Source organism: Chlorocebus sabaeus, chromosome 29 (assembly GCF_047675955.1).
Source record: "Chlorocebus sabaeus isolate Y175 chromosome 29, mChlSab1.0.hap1, whole genome shotgun sequence".
Taxonomy (NCBI): Eukaryota; Metazoa; Chordata; class Mammalia; order Primates; family Cercopithecidae; genus Chlorocebus; species Chlorocebus sabaeus.
Window position 1 is genome coordinate 7296851 of NC_132932.1, and position 22819 is coordinate 7319669.

At 49.0% G+C, this 22819-nt stretch overlaps 1 protein-coding gene across 2 annotated transcripts in view; it reads right to left on the reverse strand.

Annotated features, from left to right (window-relative positions):
* Positions 1-3068: 3068 nt before the first annotated feature.
* Positions 3069-22819, reverse strand: part of IGF1R (insulin like growth factor 1 receptor) — a 311273-nt gene continuing 291522 nt past the window's right edge. Inside the window, exons 19-21 of one of the 2 annotated variants that reach the window (XM_007990528.3) lie at positions 19909-20038; positions 14280-14414; positions 3069-5940 (exon numbers count right to left, since the gene is read on the reverse strand). In XM_007990528.3, the coding sequence (XP_007988719.1) occupies positions 5559-5940; positions 14280-14414; positions 19909-20038 (647 nt within the window). In that variant the 3' untranslated portion in view covers positions 3069-5558. The remainder of the gene's footprint in view (positions 5941-14279; positions 14415-19908; positions 20039-22819) is intronic. The other variant, XM_007990529.3, reaches the window with a different exon arrangement.

Sequence of the window (22819 nt, forward strand, 5' to 3'; positions counted from 1 at the left end):
ACTGACAACTGACGAGTGCGATGTAGTTCGTGTTCTTGAACAATTCGCCTTAACTCCGAGATCAGTTTCCAGAGTAGGATGTTAGGTTTCTTTGTTGAAACCAAATGCCCATGGATGACTGCTGAGCCTTGATGTGGTCTGATAGCTTCAGAAACCAACAAGTTCAAAACATTGCCCACATTTCTTCCAAGCCCTGCACCCAGCTGCTCATAACTCTTCTCTGTGCCAGGATCCCTGTGACAATGGTTCCGTACCTACCACCTGGTCATTCCACCATCAAGGAGCGCTCACTTCTCCAAATGACGCAACCAGTCATCTAAGATGAAGGCCAAAAATGAAACCCTCTGACCTGTCCAAGGTCTGTATCTTCAGCATCTCTGGCAACAGAGGTTCAGTCTAAATAACATCCTCTCTTTAAGTTCTCATTTGTACCACCAGCTACTTCAGAGTGAAGAAAGTGTCTTTCATCACTGGTTCTTAAGGAGTGGATCTCTGGTCCACATCTCCCAATGCTGCTTAGCCCAGGAAATGAAAAGACAGCTGACAACACAGAGTAACATTAACGAAAAGAACAAACCCCAAACTTTAAATGCACAACTGGGACTGCTGGAATGGGCCAAGGCATACCATGGCGCGTCACTGTCACCAGGAGGGTGCCTATGTTTTAGAAGGAAGTGGCCACCAACACTGGCCACCCTGGAAGGACCCAATGTGACAGCTAAGGACACTAGACAAGCATCCTAGCCTTCTGATCTCAGTGTGATCTTGCCACAGAGCCACTTACAAGCCATTCAGCCACCAGCCTGCAGAGGTGGACTGCTGTGGGAGAGGCTTCGGTGGAACAAACTGGCCTAGAATCTGGTGCCACAGAATAGTTGGCTCATAAATCTTTTATCCCAAAGCACCCCTATTTGCACCGAGCATCTTGTCATTTGGTAGTTCCACAGTGACTGCTCTTCTATTTTACGAAGCCACTTTTCCTACCACTGAAATGTGGTTCCGCATCTTAAGAAACAGGCCAGAAGGAGAGGACCGGTCGGCCACGAACATGGTCTTCCATCTTCTGAGGAGGAGGCTCGTTCCAACGGTATGTCAAACGTCATGACATCCAACGGTATGTCAAACGTCATGACATCCAACGGTATGTCAAACGAAGGAGACCTGGGGTGGTCTGGGTCTCACGCAGCTCAAGTTCAACAATGTCTCCAATACACACCAGCTCCTGCTGCCTCAGGGAAGGGCTGTGTGGGAGAATGTCTTAATGCTCACATCAATTCCATGATGTGCCTCAGTGGTTCACGTGACTTCAAGCAGTGTGAGCTGCTGGCAGAAGGAGGTTGCATGGAAAATGCCACAACTCAGCTTAAGATTATTTGGACACAAAAGAGGAAAATCAAGAGGCGGAGAAATCAGCGTGAAGTTAGGCTAGAACTGTGGATAGATGATGCCTTGGTATAGTCAAGGTGGGTGGGTTGGTCCAGTAAAATGACTGCACCATCACACAAGCCAAGTTTTCTCTTTTATTGAAGTGTTTCTGAAGCATTTGTTATGATGGGCACTACACTGCTAGTGTTTTCTACTTAAAGAAAAGCCACCTACATAAGACAAAAACAAAATGACATCAATAACTTGGACAGTTTAAACAAAACCCTTATAACCAGCTGATCGATCTGTAGAAATCCAGTTGTGGAAACCGGTAGGTATGTGCAAAAGAGAGGAGAGGCCATTATTCCAAGGGGTCACCTACAGTGTGGAAGAAGAAAACCCTGATCAAACAGTATTTCTCAATGACCTTAAGATCCCCGGGGTCTTGGGAGAGATGGGTCATGTTCTGGCAGGAGGAAAAAGGCTCCTGAGCGCATTCACTTAGTACTGGAATTGCAAAGGAACCATCCACACTTGGGGAAAGCTGCCCGCCACATTTCCCAGCTAAATCATCAGTGCCTGTAAGAGCAGCTGCTGGAAGAGGGGAGCGAGCCGTCTGTCCTGTGAGTAGCAGGACCAGGGACAGACGGAGGTACAGCCCTGGCGGGGGGTGAGCCACCACGGAGGCTCGGCGCCGACCACTGGCCTTTCCAGCCCGAAGGTTTGGTACATCTCTGTCTACCCCTAGGGGAGGAGGAGGTGAGGGAGAAGTTGAGAGGGCAGCCTGGAGGGGGAGGGAACTCTGCTCCTGTGTGTGTTCTATTAGGGACTGGCTGTGAGGTTAGGAGCCTCTGCATTCTGGAGCACAGGCTGGGCAGATCTTACTCTCCAGCTGCTGCTGCAGCTGCACCTTTGTGCTGAACGAATGCAGCAGCCATGGCCGCATGGCCCTGCCTCGGTGCAAGCCTCCTCCAGGGATGCAGGAGCAGCAGCAAGGGGAGCAAACCCAATATGCCTTTACCCAGGAGATTCTCACAGAGACTATGCTGCCTGGACACCTTCCTGTCCTCAGAACCTGAGGAACAACTGCTCTCTTAAGGAGGAAATGTGTTCGATCTGCATGGAAGCAGTTTGTTCCAAAGACAACCAGCCAGGGACAGCCTGGTGGCCCCCTGAAAGTGTGCTCTGGTGCCCTCCTTGGCCTCACAAGGCCACTGGCTAGGAGAGGAGGAAAAATCTAACACCTTGGTGGAAACCAAGATAGAAAAAAAAAAAAAAAAAGAATAAAAGCAACACAAAACGAGACATCTCAGAAAAAGGCAAGCTGTCTGAAATACGCAGAGAGGTGAGTCAGTGTTGCTTTGACCCCGGAATACAGCCTGGCTTCTCCCTGCATCACCTGGGTGTGGAGCCTGTGGTGTGGATGAGGTTACCAGTATCAACGGCCTATTGTCAGGTGCTGAGAAATGTGAGATGTATTCTTTTGTCTATATACACATATAAAAAATAAGAGTGAGGTAGATAAATGTTTGGGGGGAAAAAAACCCAAAAAATCAAAAACTGTCCCATCACTCATACACACACACACCCCACACACATACACACACCCTTTCCTTGAAATTTAAATTCATAATGGGGCTTCTCTACAGTGATTGAAACTGGCATCACAAAATAAATTAAAAGAAAACTCCTACATATAATACCTTCTTTTTTCTTTTTTAAAAGGGAACACACTATGGGATAGAGGCTAGAGAAAGCAGAGAGACAAACTGCTGACAAGCAAAAAAGCACTACAGACTTTTTTTTGTGTTTAATCTTCAGTCACAACTAGCAATCACCGTATCCCAGTTTTGTTCTTACTCCTAAACATTTCCATCCCAGAAGCAACTCTTGTGCCGTCATCTCTCTGGTGAGAAGTGCTAAAAACAAAACAAAACTAAACAAGACCCCTGGGCCCCGAGGACCTGGATTCCTGGCCGAGGGAAAGAGGGCCAGCACCACAGCCCCGGTCCCCTGGCAGGGAGCAAAGGGGCTCTTGGGCCACCGTGGCGTCTGCGCTGCCCTGACCTGGCGCTCCAGCTGGCACAGCCCTGAGGATGCCGCCCTGGGCCAGCCTGGATCCCAGGGTCCCACTCCCTGCCAGTGCAAAGGAGGTCCCTTGGGATGTTCTGGTTCCAAAGACAGGTCGGTCGGTCGGTCTGGTGAGGGTGCTGGCGAGGGCCACAGCAGGGCCTGCCGGACCACGCTCTGCTGCTCCCTTGGACTCAGCAGCTGTTTTTCATGGGATGGAAAGATTAAATAGCCATTAAAAAAAAAATAGTAATCCAAATGCCTAGTGTCTGCAGTTAACACTGCTGTTGTACCCAAGAATTAAAAAAATATATATATGTGTGTCACAACCTAAACAAAGGCAAGGGAAAGAGAGGGTGAGGCTTCTCAACCACGGTGGAGTGGAAACACTGAACAAAGACGTGTGAAGTATTTAACCTTTGTTTTTCTGACCTGAGTTTGTATCATGTCTTGCACTGTAACAGACTCCAATGCTGTGAGGGCGGGCTGGGGAGAGGAGCACGGCCCTCTCAGGACGGGTGCCCGGCCTTCTTTCCGCCTCGTGCCCTCACCAGCCTCGTGCCCACAGAGCCTACGGGTTAGAAGACAACTAAAGGGGGAGGTGGGAGCAGGGAGGGGGATGTATTTATAAAAAGGCATCAAACAGTTCATGGCAAATTATGTCGTAGAAGTATCAATTACCGGGAAAAGAGGAAGAAAGTCACGCACTCTAGTACAAAGCATAAGAAGTTTCTTGGAGTGAGCAGAAAGGGGAGAGGGTGGACCTGAAGGTTTTCATAGATTAAATCCACAAAGATCAAGAACAAAAAAAATAGCAGCTTTTTTTTTTTTTCTGTACAGACGTATAGATGAATATCTGAACCGTAAAAAAGTTATAAAAGTGACATTAAAGACGATGTGTATGCAAATGTTTCATGGTCTAACATAGAACTGTAAGACCCATGAAGAAGTCCTAGGAACAGAGAAATGTCAACAAAGCTTAGAATGCTTGAATCCATTGACTGCTTTTCTTCTTACTGCTGTTGTGGTGTTTGAATTTCTTTCCTTGCAAACCTGCATCAACAGTTGGGCTGAGTCCCTGGAAACCCCTTCCCATCTGTGTCCTTGGGGGTGGGCTGGGGAGCTGGGGCTGGGAGAGAGGCAGGCATGGGACCCCTTGACTCAAAGCCTGTCCACCAGGCTGCTTCAGGGCCTATGGCCACTAGATTCTTGGGGGTTGGGTGGGGGTGGGGAGGCAGGGCAGGGAAGCCAGTTTAGCTTCTCCCCACCTTCACTGAGAGAAAGTCCCATTGTGTCCAGTTCCCCCAAATAATAACCTAGTCAGAAGCAATGAGACCTGTGTGCATGTGGCCTTGAGAAGCACAGCAGGGGCAGTCAGACGGACGGAGCGTGTCGCCAGCGTGTCTCTCAAAACGGAGCAACCAGATGCCACGCTCACCCATGCCTCCGGACACAAGGAATCAGCGCAGGGACGGTGAGGGAGAAAGTTCAGGATTTTGGCAAAATTAGGCAGCGTTAAAATGGTAACAGCCTTGGATGAACGATGGCCCTTTGTAAATTTCATGTCCCTAGAAAGGTGAAAGATAAAGGTAAAAATTTCCATCTCCACGTGTTTTTTTTTGTAATGACCTACGGTGTCGGGCGGGTGTGTACAGGGGTTGGATGGGGTCACAGGGACAGCCACTTCCTCAAACTGATAAAAAGGGCTTCCCAGCTGGACTTACGGCAATTATTTTTCCATTATGAAGCAGAGAGAAAGAGAAAAGTGACAGAGAGTGAGAGAAAGGGAGGGAGAGAGAGAGAGGATGAGGAAGGACAGGGACAGAGTAAGGAGACTGGTTCTCAAGTGCTCTGTTGCTATTAAGTGTTGTCATTAAGGTTCTTAAAGGCCCATGTCAGTTAAGGGTTTGGGTAGGGAATAAAAAGCTGCTTGCATATTGAAAAAAGGAACATCCCAAATGTGTTTACTGCAGAGAAGCTGTCTCCCGCGGGCAGCAATGGCAGTTCTGAAGATCCACTGAGGTACAGGAGGCTTGTGAATAGATTGTTAAAACTTTCTCTCTCCCCCCACCCCGCTGAGCGTGCACACACGTTACTGTTTGCACTGATTCAGGATCCAAGGATCAGCAGGTCGAAGACTGGGGCAGCGGCAAGGCCCGCTCGTTCTTGCGGCCACCGTTCATGTGTGCGTAAGGCTGTCTCTCATCGAAGCTGGCGCGGAGCACCAGCACTCCAGGGCCGGGGCCGTTCTCGGCCTTGTGTCCTGAGTGTCTGTCGGGCAGTGGCAGGGAGGACGAGGAGGCCGAGGGGTCCAGGGGGACGCTCTCCATGTTCTCTGGCTCCAGGTCCAGCTCCTCCGGCTCGGGCAGCTTGTTCTCCTCACTGTAGTAGAAGGAGACCTCCCGGAAGCCAGGCTCCATCTCGTCTTTGATGCTGCTGATGATCTCCAGGAAGGAAGGCCTCATCTTGGGGTTGTACTGCCAGCACATGCGCATCAATTCAAACCTGCAGCCAAGACACACGGAAGGGGGGTCCAAACTGGGAGGGCGTTTGTGGCCAAGAGGCTTCATGGGCCGCCTGCAGTGGTTTCCCGCCTATAAGTGTATGGTGGGAGCACTGAATACAACCCTACTGTCCCTCTCCGTCCCTGGCTTCCTGCCTGGATGGCCCAAGTGGCCTTCAGAGTCTCCTGTTTTACCTCGTATGGTTCCCTTCACTTCACCCAGAACTACCACAGTACAAAACCCAAACTCTCCTTTCCCAAGAAGCACTTATCTAGGTCCACACTGTCCATCGTTACAGGTATTATTTATGGTGTCAGTGCTAAGAAATAAAAATAAGCAGTTTTCTATCTGAGACATCTCATGCAGCCACTGCTGAAACATCCTTTCCAGAATTAGAAAGCAGGAAATCCCCGGTTTCTAAGAAGGCTGATGAGTGACCGCAGCTTCCCCAACGCTCTCTCTCCAGGTCCCACCTGTTATTTCTAAGCTTCCTCCTGGTGCAGGGCTACCCCTGGCAGAGGACCAAAGGAAGAAGGCACCATGAGGCCAGGCTTGAAACACGAAGAAATGCACACTCCGAGTCTGCTGCTGTCTCCACCTAGCACCTGCTTGCTCCAGCCCTGCACAGGCAAGCCCCAGCCGATGAGCCAGGCTATTCTGGACCAAACAAGAGGCCCAGTGTAGACCCGAAGCCAGATTCCAATGAGCCAGCAAGGAGAGCCCTGGGCACAAGTCCACTCCACAAGCAAGGACAGGCAGAACAGGATGACGCTTGTGCTGTGTCTTGGTCGCATCGGCTGGGCTCTGACAGCACCTGGGCTGCAAATATCTGTGAGGCCCTCAGAGTCGCATGGGACAAAGGAAGTCTTGCCAGCTGTGGCCAGGGCCCCCCACGAAAACAGTCAGCCACACGCGGACAAGGAAAGCCGGCTGCCCTGACCCAGGAAAGGCCCGGGCTTTGACAAGCTTCCAGAACGCAGAAAGACCCAGGTAAACAGACTTTTGGGGCAAAAAGGTACAGCTGGCTACCGTCCAGGGCTGGCCATAGTTCTGAGGAGTGACCGCCAACAGCCCTCTTACGTGAGCGTGAAACCAAAGTGCCGTCCTTTCCACCTCTGTTCTCGCCAGGCAGCTCTCCTCTTTGTTTTAAAATTCTTCCTAAAGAGATGCTTTTCCATAAAAGTGGCCACATAGAACTCTCCACATCTAGGAAACTCAAAGCACCCAATGGCATCTAGCCTCCTGTCAGGCCGGCTGCTTAACCACAGACCACCTGCCCATCTCTGGCTTTCAGGGAAAATTCCAAGGGGAGGCCCTTGATGTAAGATAAGCCACTCGGCCTGGAAGCTGGCCTGCCAAGAGAAGGGCTCTAATGGCCACCTGGCAGCTTCCTTCAGATAGAGACGGTGCAACCTTGAGGGAGGGTGGGCCTAGGTGTGAGGGAGAGCCATGCAGAATCCACTAGAATTCAGCGTTCTGGAGTCTGGGGGCCTGCGTCTCCACAGGGTCTAACCCGGGGCTAGCCACCTCTGCACATCAGCTGCACTGGCATGGGCCATGCTCCCTCATTTCCATGTGGGCTGCAGCTGCTTTCCAGCTACAACTACCAGCTGAGGACATTAGGACAGAGACCGTGGCCTGCAAGTCTAAAAATGCTTATTTACCGTGTGGCCCTTTACAGAAGGAAGGTTGCGGGTTCCTTTTCTGGGGGTAAAGGAATTAGACAAAATATGAAGCACCCCACAGTATGCTTCTTAGATATGGAGAGTTCCATGTGGCCACTTTTCCGGAAAAGCATCTCTTTAGCCACAATTTTAAGTCTACCCCACAGTAGAATGCTGTGTGCACACTAGGTGCCAGGCAGTGAGGCAGTTATGTGTGTGAACGGATGAAGTCCTCACGAGTTTGTGAAGCAGGTGCTACTGACTATAATATACACCCATGTTACAGACGGGGGAACAGAAGCACTCAGACATTAAATAATTTGTCCAAGGTTATGAAATTCACGAGGGTGGAGCTGGGATGGAGTTCTCTGTGCAACAGGATGACTACACTTTGATTGCCAACGACCCCGGAAAAAGGAATTTTCTCTTAATCTAAGTAAGAGTAACCCTGGGCCCACCAGGAGACCCTCCCTTGCCTAACTGTCCAAGGGACAGTCACAGATGTCACAGGGATGTGGTTTGCATTGATAAAAACTGGCAGCTTGATGACAAATAAGCCTGCCTTTCCATACTCCCCATCACTTCCTAAGAAAAACGATTGGGGTTAAAAAAAATTAAAATAGGCCATAATGACATGAAATGCATCTCCATATGGCTGGGATATGAACTCCTCTCCGGCTGACTTGCCCCTGGGCAGAAGCGTACCCGGGCCAAGAGCATAAGATGTGCTTGGCTTTGTGCCTGTGGCCGGGGACTGAGGAGGTGCCACTGGAGGGGCAGCGAGGCAGTGACATCAGCACAAACAAGCCATGTGATGCTTCTTTTAAACCATTCCAGAGTAACAACCCTTCCAGGGCTGCCCAAAAAAGGAAGTCTTTTTTGCTCTGTGGGATTCAAGACCTTGTTTACTATTTCCACACATACAAAAAATCTCCATTAGACTCTAGAAGGATGTGTGAGCTGATAAAACTCATCTTTTAAAAAGCACTTTTTTTTTTTTTCCATGGGTCAGCTCTGGCGAGTCTGGAGCCATCCTTCTCGAATGCTCTCCCCTTTGGGGGACACATACCCAGCCCTTCTGGAACAGGGACAAGACTCAAATGGAATTCCTACCCTGCTGGGAAGCAGCCGCCTGGGGGCCAGCTGTGCCCCCTGGAGGCTGGGTGATGGTCAGCAGGATGAGCACATGGAGGTGCCTCTATTCCCATTCCACTCTTGGCCCTGATGTCCTGAACTGGACAGGCTGTGACCTGTGTGGGATGTCAGCAGGCCACGAGGCACCCGCACATTCCCGCATGCTGCCGACGCTCACCGGATTCGAATGTGTCTCTCTCCTGGCAGCCCTCAACAGTGAGGGTTGTCTTAGGAACCACGCCTCAGCCAGGAGGACATGGGGCCTGTGTGCCTCCGTGAGCTCACTGGGAATAACTGAGCAGGAGCGCCCTTCCTGCCTGTTTGGATCCCACTCAAGCACTCGATTCCCGCAGAACCAAACCAGGATTCCAGCAATGGGAAAAACTACAAAAAAAACATCAGATTTCACTAAGTTTGTTTCAGACTCAACTATTAGTTGATAATGCTCCAGGCTAAAAGTTCAGATTCCCTCCTGAATCCTGCAGACCGAAGACATCTCTGGCAAGAGTCCGGACATGTGGAGCTGTGGAAGTGTTACCAGAACAAATGGCTTCCTAGCCCAAGTTTTCCACGGCTGCGTTCACACCTCTGTCCCGGCCCTTATCCTGGAGCATCAGAGCTGGGACCTTTTACGTCACTACGTTTCATGAAAGCCAGGGCCACTCCTGGCTCACCTGTGTGACCTCAGCGTCAGCATGCACCCAGAGGGGCTAAACAACATCTGTGGCATAAATACTGAGATCTGGGCTGAAATAAGGCTGAGGATGGGCTTTGTCATCAATCTGAAGTACAGACCCAACAGGGAACCACAACCCAAACCCGTGGTACTTGCTGAGTTAATTCACACTGAGTCATGGCGTTGAGACTCAGACCTCAACACCCCATTGCTTGGGGACCATGGAGCCCTTCCTCTAAAGCCAGAACACTCGGTGACACTGAGGGGTGAGAATCTGGCTACTTCCTGATGGTGAGCTCCAGTTCACCTGCAGCCACTGAGCTCCTTCAGCCCCCCAATGTCGCCAGGTAGTGCCTGTTCAGATCTCAGAACCACACAACTCACACACTTTCTCAACTGAGACCTGGTAGAGGTTTCAGGGCAACTCGCAAGGGCTCACGGACTCTCCTCTCTGGGATACACAGAGGCCATTCTTTCATGTCTTGTAACAACAGAACTCCCATCCCAGAATCCTCCTTTCTCACGTAAGCTCATCAGTAAACTCAGAATGACAACATGGACACTCCCTATGAAACCAAATTGCCTCCTTTCATTCTACTCTTTTCTTGGAAGGGAGAAAAATTCTCGATGGCAAAGCAGAAATGCCTCCTGAAGTAAACATTTAATGTCAGAGTAACCGCTTTGAGTAAATTTCCTTGTCACTCTATGCTGGGAACAGGAAGTGCCCTGCGTTTCCCATGGCAGGTAGGCTGCATCCCAGGCAGCTTACGTTAATATTAAGACCCCAGTTACCTGGAGGTGGACCAAGTAAGAATCCCACAAGTCTCTTGTAGATAAACGTTTACCCGAGTCAAAGAGAAAGCACAGAAACAACACACTCTCCCTCACCCATCCCAAACCACAGAAGCAAAACTCACACCTGCTTTCATGGGCTGTTTCTAAGCTTGCTAAAATACCACCAGTTCTAATATTAGCCTAGATTCTGGCACTGTACCTTTATGCAAATTCAGTGGTCGTCAGCTCTCATACTCCATGGCTTATATTCAGAGTCGAAAGCATGATTTTTCTTACAATGGCTGACAAGAAAATAGTGGCTGTACTGCTCAAAGTGTGGAGCGGATGGTCACCTGTGAGGGGCACTGGGGGTGTGTGTGTGTGTGTTGGTGGGGAGCAGGGGAGTAGCCAGGCTCCCGGATCCCCAGTGGTCCTCTCCCTCATGTCCTGGGGCTCACATCCCCATGTGATTGACTCCCACATGGTGTAACCTGAAGGAGAAGGTGGGAGCTTCAGAGTGTGACTTCTGAGGTCTGGTCAGAAAGGACGTCGTGCCTTCTGCTCAGGTCCTGGATCTTTTACTCTAGGGCACAGCAGGCAAACTATGTACCTGTGGGTAAAATCTGGCCTGTTGCCTAGTTTTCCAAGGTCTACGGCCTAAGAATGGTTTTCATGTAAATGGCTAAAAGAAATTCAAAATAAGAATATTTTGTGACAACATAAGAGATTATGTGGAATTCAAATTTCAGTATGCAAAAATAAAATTGTATTGGAACATAGGCACACTAGCTTATATGACACCTCCAGCTGTGTTTGCTCCACAATGGCAGAGTCAAGTAGTCACAGTTGAGGTCGTATGGGCCCACACAGTCAAAAAAATTTTTTTTTTTTTTTTTTTTTTTGAGACAGAGTCTTGCTCCGTCGCCCAGGCTGGAGCGCAGCGGCCGGATCTCAGCTCACTGCAAGCTCCGCCTCCCAGGTTTACACCATTCTCCTGCCTCAGCCTCCCATCAAAAATATTTTTTAGCTGGCCTTTTAGAGAGAGTGTGCCAAACGCTGCTCTAGGAGAAGCCAGTTATACATCCTGAGACACTCAGGCAGTGCTACAGAGAGGCCCATGTAGAACAGGGTGGTTCATGCAGGGCATACTACCTATGCAGCAACACCTTGCAAGTGGGTCTGCCTGCCCCAGGCAAGCTGTCAGATGACTGCAGCCCCAGCGGACAGCTGGGCTGCAACCGTGAGAAGGGCTCCAAGCCAGAGCCAGCCGGCTATGCCGCTCCTGCATTCCTCACCTTCAGAAACCTCTGAGTGATAATACATGTTTACTGTTGCTCTCAACTTGTAGGTTTTGGGTAGTTTGTTATACTGCAATAAAAAACTAACACAGAGAGAAGAATTTCTATACTGGGTAAGAAAAGGTACTAAGTGGTCTTTCGAGTCTCTTCCAAGTTTGGATTGTGGAATTCTGAAGAGGCCATGCTGTCAAGTTGGCTTGATGAGGGCTCCAGGAAACCCAGTGCTTCTGCATCTGTAGGTGCCACCCTCAGAGAAGAGGAGCCTCCCATCACTGGCACAGGCCCAGGGCACCAGCCAACTTTCCGGTTCTGGCCCTGCCTCGATAGGACAATGGGGACCTCGACATGTGCTAGCTGTGCTGGGGTGATGCCTTCACTCTGGCTTTCCCTGGCATTTTTCCTGCAGCCACCTTTCTGAATTCCACACAAAGTATCCATCGCCTGGGATACACTTTAGCTGAACCTATGTTCAGAAGCAGCAGCTAACTGAGCATGACGCCCAGCCAACATACTCCCAAAGCACAGGGGTGTGTGTCTAGTCTTCCCCACCCCATGCCCTCCAGAGGCCGGCCATTTACAAGGAGCTTAGGGATTCAGTATTTGTAGCAACACTCAAAGTGCTTTGAAACAAAAATTGCACCTTGACTGTTTGATAAGGACAATGATTTCTGAGACTATGGAATTCTAAGATGCCCCTCAAGATTGCTGCCCCTGGTGTAAATATCCCATATAATCCCCTCACTTGAGTATGCGTGGGACTTGTCAACATGAGAGGATACTTCACTCCTCTAATTAGGCTTCTAATCAGTTGACTGAATCACTTAAAAGGGAGAGATTATCTCGGGTAGATCTGACCTCATCAGGTAAAAAACCAGTAGAAGCAGTAGAGAGTGATCCTCTTATCAGTCTTGAAAAAATAGACTGCTGTTATGAGCAGGCCTACGGAGGGTGTATATGGCAAGGACTGTGAGTGGCCTTGGCCTCCAGAAGTTGAAAGCAGTACCCAGGTGACAGGTGCCAAGAATATGGGGACCTCAGTCCTGCAACTGCAGAACCCTGAGGTGCCTTAAGATGGCCCTGAGCCTCAGGTGAGACCGCAGCCCCACTGACTTCTTGATTTCTGCCTCCTGCTACTCTGAGCTGAGAACAAGAACACCTGCATCTGGATTCCTGGCCCACATTGTACGGGACCAAATGAGCAAAGCTTTGTGGCTGCTGGAGCCCGCATTCCCTCCCGTCCACCTGACACACGTCTGGTTTGTATTTATCATCCCGCCACTGTGGACCCAGCCTGAGTCTGTGCTGGCTCCAGGTGGGTGGATGGGTGAGAGGTAGGAGCTGGGTGCCTTCATGCAGACGTAACAGCCCAGTAATTCCTCAGGATCCTTTCCAAAGTGAAGCCAGGCCTGTCCTGAAAAGCATTTCTGGAAATCTAAATTGGTCTTGAGATACTAGTGGGAGCCTACCTTTATGTTCACCTATGGAGATCCAGAACAATCTCTGAAGCCTGCCTTAAAGTGCACGTCAAAAGCAAAGTCATTGTTCCCAACCTGTACCTGTTGTGCACCTGACGACTGAACCAGAACACCTTCACCCCCTCCTCAAACTTGTTCCAGGAAAGACAAAGAGGCCTCCCTGCTCCAGCAGCTCTGACCTCCACTGAGCCACCAATAGCACCATCCATGGACACAGAGTAAGTCCTCCACCAAAAGTGGGGCTTCTCCAGGGAGTGCTGAGTAGTGAGGCCTCACAATCACCGTGAGGCATCACAAACTCTCTCTCGTCATCTGACAAAACTTAGGACTAAAAGCTGCAAAGTGTGTTTTCAAAATAAGTGGGGTTGCCAAGTGTGATGGCTCATGCCTATAATCCCAGCACTTTGGAAGGCTGAGGCAGGCAGATCATCTGAGGTCAGGAGTTCGAGACCAGCCTGGCCAATATGGTGAAACCCCATCTCCACTAAAAATTAGCTGGGCGTGGTGGTGGGTGCCTGTAATCCTAGCTATTTGAGAGGTTGAGGCAGGAGAATTGCTTGAACCCGGGAGGCAGAGGTTGCAGTGAGCCAAGATCAGGCCAATGCACTCCAGCCTGGGAGACAGAGCGAGACTCCATCTCAAAAAAAAAAAAAAAAAAAAAGTGCAATGAGAAGACAAATTCACCAGCGCTTCGCAGGGATGTCAGCTCACACACACTCCAGGTCCACACTGGTCAGTGGATGAAGCTCTGGAGAGCATGTTACTTGGATGGTTTATGACTTTTGTGAACACTTAACAGAGAAGACATGTGGGGCAGGGTTCAGACGACACTAAGCTGACCCTACATGGCGCATGCTGGAGTCCTGACCATGCAGCTCTGTGTACACTCACTGCAGCAGTTCTCTCAGGCCTGCCAAAGGTGGGGCGGGGGGCTCTTGAATTTGACTTCAGAGTAGTAAGTGTTGTGTTGTTGCCTTCTTTAAAAAGAAACAAAACCTCACATGGAGAGGATGAATAAGGATGGATTACTCTGGCCAAACATTTCAGAGACATTTGGGCTGAGAAACTATAGTGCGAACTGCGAATCAGAACGAAAGCATTAAGGAATATGGGGTAGAATTAAGGTGCCCATGGAAAGGCACAGGTCTACCAACTAAACTCAGCTCCTTCCATGAGGACGAACCTTTCCTCAGCCGCGCCTGGCGAGAGAGGTGAAGGACCAGAGAGAATGGCTTTAATCTAATCTCCTGTGACCAAGGAAAACAGGCATTTGAGAAGAGAAATCAGAAGAGCACTGAGGGGGCCCAGGAAGTACGTACAGCATGTCGGGGCAGTTGTCTGGCTTGTCCAGAAGGCCGCCCTCCATGACGAAGCGAAGGACTTGCTCGTTGGACAAGCCCTGGTAGGGCTGCTCGGCCAGTGTGGCGATCTCCCAGAGGACAACCCCGAAGGACCTACAGGGAGAAAAAAACTGTGAGAAGCTTGGAAATGGATGGACTGAACCATGCTGCCCCTTACTTTCCAGCACTTCTTACATCCTGAGCAGAGAAACTGTCCTTACTATGGTGACAGTGATTGTCAGACAGCGAGCTGGGCCCTGGGCTAAGTGCAGGACATCATCCTCCCTTTGTTGCTGCTAATGCTCCCCATAGACTAAATTCAGCCCTGGTGGTAGAGCTAATGAAGGTGATGGTGAGGGCACTTTCAGCATCCCTTGCATGGTCAGGAAGCCCCTGATCTATGCTTTGAACGCAGAGTATACTGGGTTCGTCATCTACCTAGTCCCAGCCATTTACCTGGCAAGGCAGTACCTCCCAAACTGGCTTTAACCCAAAATGAATGACATTGTTGTCCAAGCCCTAGCATGGACATTGACTTGGTAGCCTCGAATGAGGCCTGGGACAGTCAAGCTTTACCAAGCTCCTCAAGTGATTTTTATAATCAGACAATTTTGGAAACCTCTACCCAAGTGGTTCTCACTGCTGGCTGCACAGGAGAATCTCCTGGGGAGGTCTTCAACAGAGGCCTGGACACCCAATAGAAACTCTAATTTGACTGGTCTCAGGTGAGGGCCTGGGTCCTGGAATGTTTAAAAGATCTATAAGGATCTTGAGGTCCAGTCGGGCCAAGGGAGAAAAGAACTCCTGCTGCTCCCCTACCTCCAACAGAGCTGGGGAGCTGCTGGCTTGGAGGGCCTCTGTGTCATAGGTGGGGGGACCAGGGTGGGCTGCACTGGCTGGTAGGGGGTATCATGGAGAAAGAATCCTTAAGCAGAGAAGTTGGCTGAGGAATAACTTTGTAGTGAGCAATTCTGCCATGCATGCAGCTTTGTCAGTTTAGAAGATCAAACTACTGGAAAACAAATTAAAACAGATAGTACACGTACACAAATTTCAGACAGAATGTTAAAAAAGACAATGCTGGAATCTGCAAAACAAATGTGCCCTCCCAGGGCAAATCTCCATAATTCACAAATTCTTCCTGGCCTGTGTGCCTTTCCACGTGGTTCCCTTTGCGGAGTAAAGTAGGCTACTCATCAGCAAGTAGGGGCAGGGATTCTAGCTGGACCTGTCCTGGGCTACAGGTGCTGGTCAACCCTCATGGAAGAACCTGGGGCAGGAGATTTTCCACCAAGAGTTCTTGGGACCTTGACCTTGTGCCCAAGTCCACAGGGCCCCTGACTGTATGAGAATGTTTTATTCACTGCTTCAGCTACTTTCGGTGAATCAAAAATTTTTGTACAAATTGATACTAAAAGTAGATGCTAGACAGAAATAGAATCTTGCAATCAGAGGACAGACCAACCCAAGGTCCTTTTTAACTGCAAGTGACCAACAAATGCTGTCATCTTCAGGTTGTACAAGAGACCCAGAGGTCAAAGCGCAGCTTAGAGAGGCCTGGGCCCACGGGAGAAGGGGCTCTCCCTCAGCTTTTGCAGGAAGCTCTGCCTTCTGCAACCAGCCCAGCCATACGGGCAGCATGCCTCAGTGGCCAGTGGCAAGTAGGACCCACACATCTGAAATGCAGCTTGGTACAAGAAATGACTAGCTCTCCAACAACAAAAAATTAAAAACAAAATAAAAAAGAAGAAATGACTAGCTCTCTGCTTTTGCTGACTGCAGGCTGGTCTGGGAAATGGCCTGAGGATGTGGCTCCCTCCCAGGCCCACTTCTTCTCTTGCCCCACGTGTCTTTCCTGGCTGTGTCACTGGCTTGCAGGCAGCCAATTCTCACGGCATGGCTCCCACCTTGGCCTTCACGGCCCAACTGCTCCATTCCAAGTTCCCGGTTACTGGGCTACCCACAAACTCAGTGCGTCTCACACTGAACTCTGACTCGTCCCCTGTTCTTCCCTGGCTTCCCTGCAGCTGATGCCTATTCCACCTGAGCAGTCTGCCTGCTGTCACCCATGCCCTCGGCATCCTCGGAGTCCCACTGCGACCTGTCCACTCAGGCTCACATCTGTCCAAGGTCTGGCACCCTCCTTCCGTCCCCCAGAGCTCCCTCAGTGTGCAGGATCCTCCTTGCCTTGCCCACCACACCCCTCTCTTCTTTGGTTACAGCATCTTGCTCAACGCAGCCGTATACTCCGGCTAACAAGAACTTATTCAAGCACAGCTCTAATCACCCTCCGGTTCAGAAACCTTAACAGGGCTTAAAGAATTAGTCCAGAATCCCTAACACAACAGCTGAGGCCTGGCTTGATCTCTCTGCAGCCTAAGTCCCCCAAGGAAACCCCACCAACCCCATCTGCAGCAGGCGCTCCCTACTGCCATGCCTGCCCAGTATTCTCACTGCCAGGAACCCCCCACCTCCCCCTGCCCCGCTTCCTAGTGCTCCTTTTGTGACAATCCATACTTAGGGTGCCTACACAACTTCATCTCTTCTGTGAAGGCTTCTGCAACCCCAAACTGTCAGAATCGCTTCCTCTTCTCCACAAGACTTTATCCTTCAAGGAACAGGACGACAACGACATCACCACCATCATCATCATCACCATCCCTGCATCTTCCACACCCCCAAGAGCCTTATCATCACACACAGGCAACAATACAGGAGGTGGCGGACCCAGCTCTCCACAAATGCTTGTCAAGTTGAACCGCAAAGCCTATCTCCTGAGCGACTCTTGTCTGAGGTCAGCATCACCTGTCACCGAGGGCCACCGAGTGCTGGAGTCTGTCGTCCTTCACAGCTTAATGTGACAGCTGCAAGGTGTGGAGATTGAACCATCTCTACCCAATACCAGTTGCTACAGCAGCCATTTAAACCTCTATTCAGGTACCACAGACTTCTCTAGACAGACCTTACCTTACAGATGGAGCAACCGAAGGCCAGAGAAGCTGAGGTTTAACCAAGGCCACACAGCCAGTCAGAAGCACTGAGAAATATGCAACACTTCTGTGGTTTTCAAAACCAGTATTTTCCTGTGTGGTGTTGGCTATTCATGACTTCATATAAAATCAAGTCTTCCATTTCATGGACAGGTTTAATCTTCAAACATTAGATAAATGTCTCTGTGTAAAGCCCTTTCTAATTAGGAATCTTGAGGTTGTTTCCCCAGGGAGCAGACCTGCGGCTGTGAGTCCCCCCGCAATGCCCGTGCTGGATGGAGGCACCATTCAGTAACTACACTTCCCCACACCAGGAGGCGATGGTAGCAATGGCCCACTCACCAGCAAATTAAAACCTACAGAGAAATCCACATTCCCCACAGATGGTAATTCGCCATGAAAGCAGCAAATAACCTTGGCTATTTGTGACTATTTGGAAAGCTTCTTAATAAAAAATAAAGATTATGTGTTGGGTGATCCAGATGCTCAGGAAGAAGACGCAGCTCTAGGCTGTGGGGTGCAGTTCCCCAGTCCTTTGCCTGGTTTCCTCCATGCCTAGAGGGCACCCTTGTCATTTCAGAGGGACAGGTGCTACAGGGAGCTGCGGGGAGAGCAGCTATAGCGCCCAAGGGCCTGGGAATAAAGTCTTGGAAGATAGCAGGAAACCTGGAGGTTTTCTGCCCAGAACAGACACACCTCCTTAGATGATTCCTAGACCTATCTTATCAAGAACAGAGCAAGGTATGCAATTGTGCTACAGAGAGAAGGTCCAATGGGTGTCACACAGAGGCTGACACAGCAGAACACGAGGGACTTGCCTAGAACAAGGATGTCTAAAGCATGAGGCTGGCCTGCCTCTGTGAGGAAGTGAACATGGAGTCCCTAGAAACCTCTTAGTAGAAGCTCAACCACCAGCTGTCAAAGATGCTGTGGGTGCGTTGGGGACTGCGCCTGACTGCAGGGGTATATCCCAAATCCTAAAATTCTGGGGTCTCTTCTACAAAGTCAAATAAATTTGTGTTTCTTTCTAGATTTTTAACTATTTAGGAATCACTGCTTTGTGCTGTTGAATACAATCTAAAATCATTTCCATTCTTTTGAGAGGGACAGCTTTAGTTCAGAGCCTGGACAGCTGAGAAACCTACTCCAACGCCCTAGCCTTCCTGACCTGTGCTATCCTCAAAGCCTGCGTTAAAAAACAAACAAAACCTGAAGCACAGTCAATGCCTGAACATTTCATGGAATGAATACCAAATGCCTAGTCATGTTTATACGTATCTTTTCGTGTCGGTTCATAGTAGTTATGTAGTCAAATGGACAGAAACTGGCATTGAACACACCCTGTGTCCCTTTGTTGCTGCTTGTAGCAATAACTGCTAGTCAGAATTTGGGTAAAATTTGCCTGAGAGATATTAACAACACTTTATTGTTCTATCCTGCTTCTGTTCTCCCTGGCTGTATAGTTTTCTGTTTTATTATACTACAAAGCTGACCTCCAAGCTCTTGGAGGCACAAAGCCTAGAATAAACAGATGCATGCACGTACCCAGGCTTGCCCTCTCCTCACCATCCCAGTCTCTAAAATCCATGCAGAGCACTTTGCTTTGACAGTAAAGAGATAACCATCTCGGACAAGCTGATTGCAAAACAGATCTCATACTTGAGCTCAAGAAGCAATTATGCTTTGCCAGGTCATATTCAAATGCTATTTCCAATTTGCACCTGTCTTCAAAATAAGATCCAAGGCCCCTGAACTGTGAAAGGTTTACGAGGTTAAAAAAAAAATATGATGTCAGTCACTATTGAAATAGTTCCTCTATGTGGTCATCCAGACTGTTGGAGTAAACAACTACCATTTCTGTAACACAACAGCAACGGGATCCCCCCCCAGAGGAAAGCCAAGACACTAGCTGACATTCTAGAAGGTGCCTGTGCCAGGGCCTCAGCCTGCCAATAACCTCAGTTGTATTTCAGAACCTGACCGCCTCTCTGCAACGTTGCCAAGGAACCACAATAAACAATACTACCTAGAGGCCTCTGATCCCTCGGCTGATGAGCTTCTGCTAGAAGACACTGTTTACAATTAAGGGAGACGTTTTTTGCTTCCCATAACAATCCCTGGGTCAGCAACGGTGGATGCCCACTGAAAGACAGACAGCAGATGGGACCAGCAGGAAAACACAATCAGGACTCATAAGCTTTGGGTCTAAATAAAGCACTGTCTGCAATCTGAGGGTTAGATTAGGTGAGGTAGACACACAGACAGTATCTGTTTATTGAGAAAGAGGAAAAGAGAAAGAAGGCAGGCAAGGGGAGAAACACAAAGAGATGATGGCTTCTGGCACATCCCAGCTCCCGGAAACATAATTGGTATCCACTGAAGATGGAAAGAAATGCTGGTCCCACAAATTCTTTAAAATCCCACAAATGCCCTTCTGCCCTTAGCTAGCCCACTGACAACAGGAACACCTCAGTGATGAAGTGTGGCTCACACAACACTGAGCTAAAGCTGGAAATGGGTAACAATGAACAGAGAAAGGTAAAGCCCTGGAGACTGAGCTGGTGGGAAGTGAGGAGGCTGGGGGCTCCAGGCTGGCACTGCAGTAAAGGCTGTCATACCAGACGTCCGAGTAAGTGGTGAAGACTCCATCCTTGAGGGACTCGGGAGACATCCAGCGCACGGGCAACAGCCCTTTCCCTCCTTTCCGGTAATAGTCAGTCTCATAGATATCTCGCGTCATCCCAAAATCTGTAAGGGGAAGAGAGGGTGCAGAGTCACACGCTGGAGCAGGCACCACTACTGTCGCAGCAGAGGACCCTACACTCATTTTGTGTAGAGAGACACAAGGCAAGACACAGACACGTCCCACTTTAAGGCGGCCAAATAGTAGGGTTTGCAATTTTATAAGGTGGAGACAGTAAGGGATGATTAATCACATGACAAGCAAATACCAAGCAATCTCCACTTTTAACATATTTACAATCTGATTCCCTTAAGAAGTTAATTCCTTTATTGCATTTAAATGGGAGGCAGGCTGAGTGCAGTGACTCAACACCTGTAATCCCAGTACTTTGGGAGGCCACGGCAGGAAGACTGCTTGCGCCCAGGAATTCAAGATCAGCCTGGGCAACATAGCAAGACCCTGTCTGTATAAAAAAAATAAAAAATTAGCCACTTGTGAGTGATGGTGTGCACCTGTGTTCCAGCTACTTGGAAGGCTAAGGTGGAAGAATCACTTGAGCCCTGGAGGTCGAGGCTGCAGTGAGCCATGATCACAACACTGCACTCCAGCTTGGGTGACAGAGACCCTGTCTTGAAAATAAAAATTAAGAAAAACGGAGGCAGTGTAAAAATTAGAGTCCCACGATTTAAGAAAATATGTAGTACTGCAGAGACCAATGGTCATTTACACACAGTTTTAAAACTTGACCAAATAAACAGGAGAGTACAGATGCTTATTTGCTTGGTAGCACTGCCCCATCATTGGAGAAAAGTAAATAATTTCACTGCTTAATAAGGGGGAAAATATTCAGAGTAACAATTCATGATGACAAAAGTACCCAGTAAGATGCTGAAGAGATGCTATTTACGAGGCCCCTGAAGCTATTACTCAATATGTTTTTCAACATAATACTCCCACTCATTTTTGAAAATTTCTTCCATTTTCCATTTCTCCAGAAGATGCCACATAATGACGTTTGATGGCAGGCTCGCTTTATAATGCTAAATTATTGCTGCTTTGTCGGATTTTGATTTTGCACTCAATCATACAACCTTTTCTTAAGTGGACTCTTCCATTTCTCCTTCCCAGGAGAAAAGGCTTCTCTACTTTAAAATGCTCATATATGTCTCTAACTCATGCCACAAAGAGGTAAGGCTACAAAAGCAAACACAAAGAGAACAAAGTTCCTTGGACTTGAACCAACATAATTTACTTGCGCTATGCTAAGAGCCCTCAAACTGCCTCTGGTAAAATTACTTGTCATATTTGTCATCCATGAGATGCTGGGCATTGGGAAAACATCTTGAACCCTTGTGAAGAATAAAAATGAAGTGCGAAAGTGTTATCTGTGAATTAATCCAGTCACATGCAAATAGGGGATTTGCCTTTACTTGCGCAAAGTGGAAAAGGAATCCTACTAAAAAACACAAATGATCTTCCTCAGCACACGTGAAAAGCTTAAAATTCTAGAAAGAAAAACCATGATCACACACAAAAAAAACACTATAAATATGCCACATGGTTCAACAGCAAACATGATCCCTGCTGATTTGGATTTAAAATGGCAATTGGCACAAAAAACACCTCTCCCAGTGTGATGCACAGTGGAGAGAAACTGAGTTCCTCCCATGTGCCAGGAGGGTGGGAAGACGACACAGACAGGAACTGCCATCTGGAGAGGCCCTGCCCCGTGCCAGGCACATGCTGCTGCTTTCCTGTACCAAGTCCTCACAATCCCATGGGGTCTGTTACATTATCACCCTACTTCCGAGGTGAAGAAATTGAGGCTCCTGGGTTAAGGCACCTGGCCCAAGTCTCTCATCAATTAGTGACACAACTGGCCCACCTCAGGCCCACCTGGTTCCCCAGTCCCTGTGCTCTCCCCTGCACTGGGGAGCTGGCTGACATTTCCATGGGGACAATCTGAGTTCTACAGAGAGGGAAGGGGAAGGAGAAGGGGAAGAAGTGAGCTGGGTGCACGAAGGAAGCCCAGCCAGGGACGCAGGCAACTCTTCCCCGGGAGCCCTGAGGCAGGACAGCCTCTCGGGACTCCTTTGCCTCTCTAAGGGCTGCCCAGCTTCACAGGGCACCAAACGTGAGGACACCACAACGTGCCAAACCTAGGGACGCACTGGTGGATCCTGAACAAGGAACTCTGATGACGGAGGGATGTGGGCTCTGGGACATGGCTCCGTTTCAATACCTCTAGCTCCTACAGAGGAAAAAGAGACACTCACTCCTACTTTAGAAACCATTCTCAGCCAGGCACGGTGGTTCACGCCTGTAATCACAGCACTTTGAGAGGCCGAGGCGGGTGGATCACCTGAGGTCAGGAGTTCAAGACCAGCCTGGCTAACATGATGAAACCCCGTTTTTACTAAAAATACAAAAAACTAGCTGGGTGTGGTGGCATGCACCTGTAATCCCAGCTCCTCAGGAGGCTGAGGCAGGAGAATCACTTGAACCTGGGAGGTGGAGGTTGTGGTGAGCCAAGATTGCGCCATTGCACTCCAGCTTGGGCAACAAGAGCAAAACTCCATCTCAAAAAAAGAAACCATTCTCTAAAAGATTCTCATTGTTCACTAAAGGGGCTAAAACATTTCATTTAAAAATTACTACTAAAAGAAAAAAATATGTTACTAAAGGAAGGCGAACACTTCCAGAAAAGGCAGCTCAAGAACTAGACACAGAGGTCCATTTGACATAACTTCTTTTGGGTGTTAAATCTCCCCTGCAATTTCTCAGGATAAATATTTGGTATTTTTCTAAACTATCATTGTATCATAGTGGGAAGATGAGAATCCTGG